The 3,351-nt window shown below is 54.3% G+C and overlaps 1 protein-coding gene across 1 annotated transcript; it reads right to left on the bottom strand.

The window, feature by feature from the left end:
• Nucleotides 1-2,285, bottom strand: LOC123182656 (S-type anion channel SLAH2-like). The gene is made up of 2 exons (XM_044595307.1): nt 1,512-2,285; nt 1-1,419 (listed from the first exon to the last, which is right to left on the bottom strand). Exons 1-2 carry the CDS (start codon nt 2,208-2,210, stop codon nt 196-198), a joined length of 1,923 nt encoding a protein of 640 aa, XP_044451242.1. The 5' UTR covers nt 2,211-2,285; the 3' UTR covers nt 1-195.
• Nucleotides 2,286-3,351: the final 1,066 nt, after the last annotated feature.

Here is a 3,351-nt window from a genome sequence, read left to right as displayed (position 1 = left end):
TTAAGCCCGACAATTATATCACTATCATCGCAATGTAAATTGCTCACGGATACCACTCCCAATCTTCAACTATGTACTGCAGCAAGTTCACAAAGAAAAAAAAGAATGAAGAAAAAACGCAGAGAACTCTGTACAAGTACTACTAATCAACATAAGCTAGCCGTGCCTACATGCACCATGTCGTGCATGGACCTCCTAACACTTTGCTCTTCCGTGCTCGTGTGCCACAGGAGACTCGCCGACACTGCCGCTCGTCTTGTAGCTGGAGCCGGCGTCATCGCAGCATGCGCCCTGCTTGGAATTGGAACTGAAATTTGGGATGGAGAGAATTAGCTCCTTGACATCAGAGCTCGACGACCGAAGGTGCGCGAGGATCTTGCTAAACTTGGGCCTTCGTCGCGTGATGGCTATGGATACATCGTTGGGGAAGAGGTCCTTCCGCACGAAGGCGTGGTACATGGTGGTGGCTAGCACGCCGGTGACCGTGACAACGGCAATCCCTGACAACCCGACCGCTAGTGCCCGTGTCAGCATGTTGTCTACCTCAGATGCATATAACACCGTCGCCAAGGCCACACTCGTCATCGGGAATGTGTACGCCCACCATGCCAGTGAGAACTTGAAGCCCCTAAAGATGTTGATGCGCACCACCAGAGACACGTAGAGGAATAGCGAGACGAAGTAAAGGAGCTTGGAACCATCGTTGAACTCTCCACAGATCCTCGTCCATGCCATGGAAGCAACGCTAGGTGCGGCGACGAAAAGGAAGAACACTGGGTGGAGCTCCTTGGGGAGTTGCGCGTTCGTGGGGAGCCGCTGATAGAGAGTGACGAATAGCACGACATAGTGGGCCAACCCGACGGCAAAGAAGAAGATGGGCAGCTCCCGCAGGCCCATCCTAGCACCGAGAAGCGCGCCGACAAAGTTGCCGACGATCGCGAGGTGATTGGATGGGTTGGCTACCTTAGAGAGGCGCCGCTCACCACTAGACATCCATTGGCCATAGATCTTGAGGTCGAGGCACAGGATGGGCGCCATGAGCAAGTACCAGACGGCGTGGTGGATCTCCCAGACCGGATGCGGCACACCCTTGACAAGAAAAAGGCAGGCAATCCATGGCGCAAAGAAGAAGTTGACGCGCACGGGGTGGTGGAACTCGCGGCGGACGGCCTCGAAGTAGAAAACGACTTTTAGAAGGTAGGTGATGGAGACGACGACCATGAGGGCGACGGAGATCCACCAGAGGACGTGGTTGGTAGCAGGGTGCACGTGAAGAAACTTGGTGGAGGGCTCCGACTCAAGGGTCTTCCAGAGCATGGCCTGGCTGCTCACGCCAAGGCACATCCCAAAGGCGCTGATGGGGAATCGGAGCAGGAACGGCCATGTCTCGTCCTTAGGCAACACGGCCACCTCTGTCGACTGCAAGTTCACAAGGTTATTAGACACAAAGAAGTTTTATTAAGGAGTGGTAAACTTTTTGCTGGAATGCTACGCGGTGACGTGGTACGTACCCGAAGTGTCTCGAGCTCGGGTCCTTCGAGCGCGGCGAAGTAGCGGTCGGCGGTGGGCACTTCATCGTCCTCGTCGGTGTCCTCCTCTGAGATCTTTGATGCCGCACCTTTTTCCACGTCGGTGTTCTGTGGCACCCCACGGAGGCTGGAGAGCTGTCGTTCAAGGCGGCCAGAGAACGTCTTGAATTGGTCAAACCGCCGGTCTCGCTCCCGCATGCTGTCGCTCCGCAGCACCGCCGGCACCTCGCCGCCGACTCTAACAACCAAGGACGGCTGCGAGTGGTGCCGGGCCTGCTTCAGCAGCTGCGGCACTGCCGGGTGGTGAACCCGCTCGACCATCGACACGCTCGGTGGCACGGCCGGGTGGTGAACCCGCTCGACCTTCGACTCGCTCAGCGGCACCGCAGGGGCGCCCACGTTGTCGCGGACGGACGGCGGCATGCCGATCTGCGCGAGGTGGAGTCCCGACGGGGAACCCGGCACGCTGAACGAGACAGAGCTCGGCGTCTCAGCGTAAGCAGCCGCGGCCGCTTTCTTGGTGGTCCTGCCGCCGGAAACGACGGCATCCGCAGCCTCCATCGAAGAAACGCCGGCGGCCTGCGACGGGACACGCAGGAGAAGCGGTTCGGGGGACGGAGCACACCCCGGCTGGCCGTCCAGTACCCCCGCCATCTGGATGCTGACCTCGGTTGTCGCCATGGCAACAACTCTCTCTTTCTTCGTCTCCACCGCCGAAGCCAGCAAAGCTCCCAAGACGCGTGCGAGATGGTGGTGAATGGCGAGTGAATGTATATGCATCGCATCGTGGGCGTGGCCAGCTTATTTATAGACATATGGCCCGAGTGGAGGACGCACGCGCGGCTAGCCAGCTGATGGATCGACCAACCGACCGACCGGTGCTAGTGGCGCGCCGGCGGGCGGGGCGGTCAGGTCAGCGACGCTGGCACGGGGTGGGATGAGGCACGCACGTGGAGGAGAACACAGGAAGGTTCCACGTATCACCGCACAGGCCGCACCGCACCTCCAAAAGGCCATTGCTACCAGCAGTCGACTCTCTGCAGCCAGCGGTCGCGCCGGATTCATCCACGCCTCTTGCCCGTGTCTTCGTCACGTCCCCGGCGGTCGATGGATCGAAGGGGACGAAATTCTTGCGCATGCATGCACACGGCCTCGACTTGGACATATTGTGTGAATTGTGATGGAGAGCTCAACCGAGCATGTCTCATGCATGTGTTGGTGGGTAGTAATAATAGCAAAAATGCTACACTTACGTAATATCCTACGTGTTGTTACGTAACTTAACTAACTACTAATCCCTCTGCCCCCTGATTTCAGCTGGGTGGGTCCCTTCCCCTAATCTCCTCTAACAGAAAAAAGCCACCTAAGCTATTAGGTTAGTTTGCGTATGATTGCTACGTAGGTGTAGCATTGCTCGTAATAATAGTGCTCCCTCAGTTCGAAAATGCCTTTTGGAGCTCGGCCTCCATGAAGGCCGGTTTTTTAAAAACACAAAATTCATGGAAATTCATATTTTTACAATTCAAAAAAATCTGAAAAAAATTATAGATATACATGGAGGCATAACACACATGTGTGTAAATTTTTAGAACGAAATACGTTGAAATAAAGGCTGTGCAAAAAAGACAAATCTGAGGCTTTTTAACACATGTTACTATTTATTCTCAAAGTCCCGAAATTAGTCTTTTTTGTATAGGTCGTATTTCAAAGTATTTCATCTTGAATTTTTACACACACATACATTTCATCCGTGTATAGTTGCATATTTATTTTCAGAATTTTTTGAAGTCAAAAAGTTTGAATTTTGAATTTTTCAAAAATA

The sequence above is a fragment of the Triticum aestivum genome, chromosome 1A (genome assembly GCF_018294505.1).
Source record: "Triticum aestivum cultivar Chinese Spring chromosome 1A, IWGSC CS RefSeq v2.1, whole genome shotgun sequence".
Lineage (NCBI taxonomy): Eukaryota > Viridiplantae > Streptophyta > Magnoliopsida > Poales > Poaceae > Triticum > Triticum aestivum.
The sequence above is the reverse complement of the archived record's forward strand: the minus strand, read 5'-3'. Positions and strand labels throughout refer to the sequence as shown.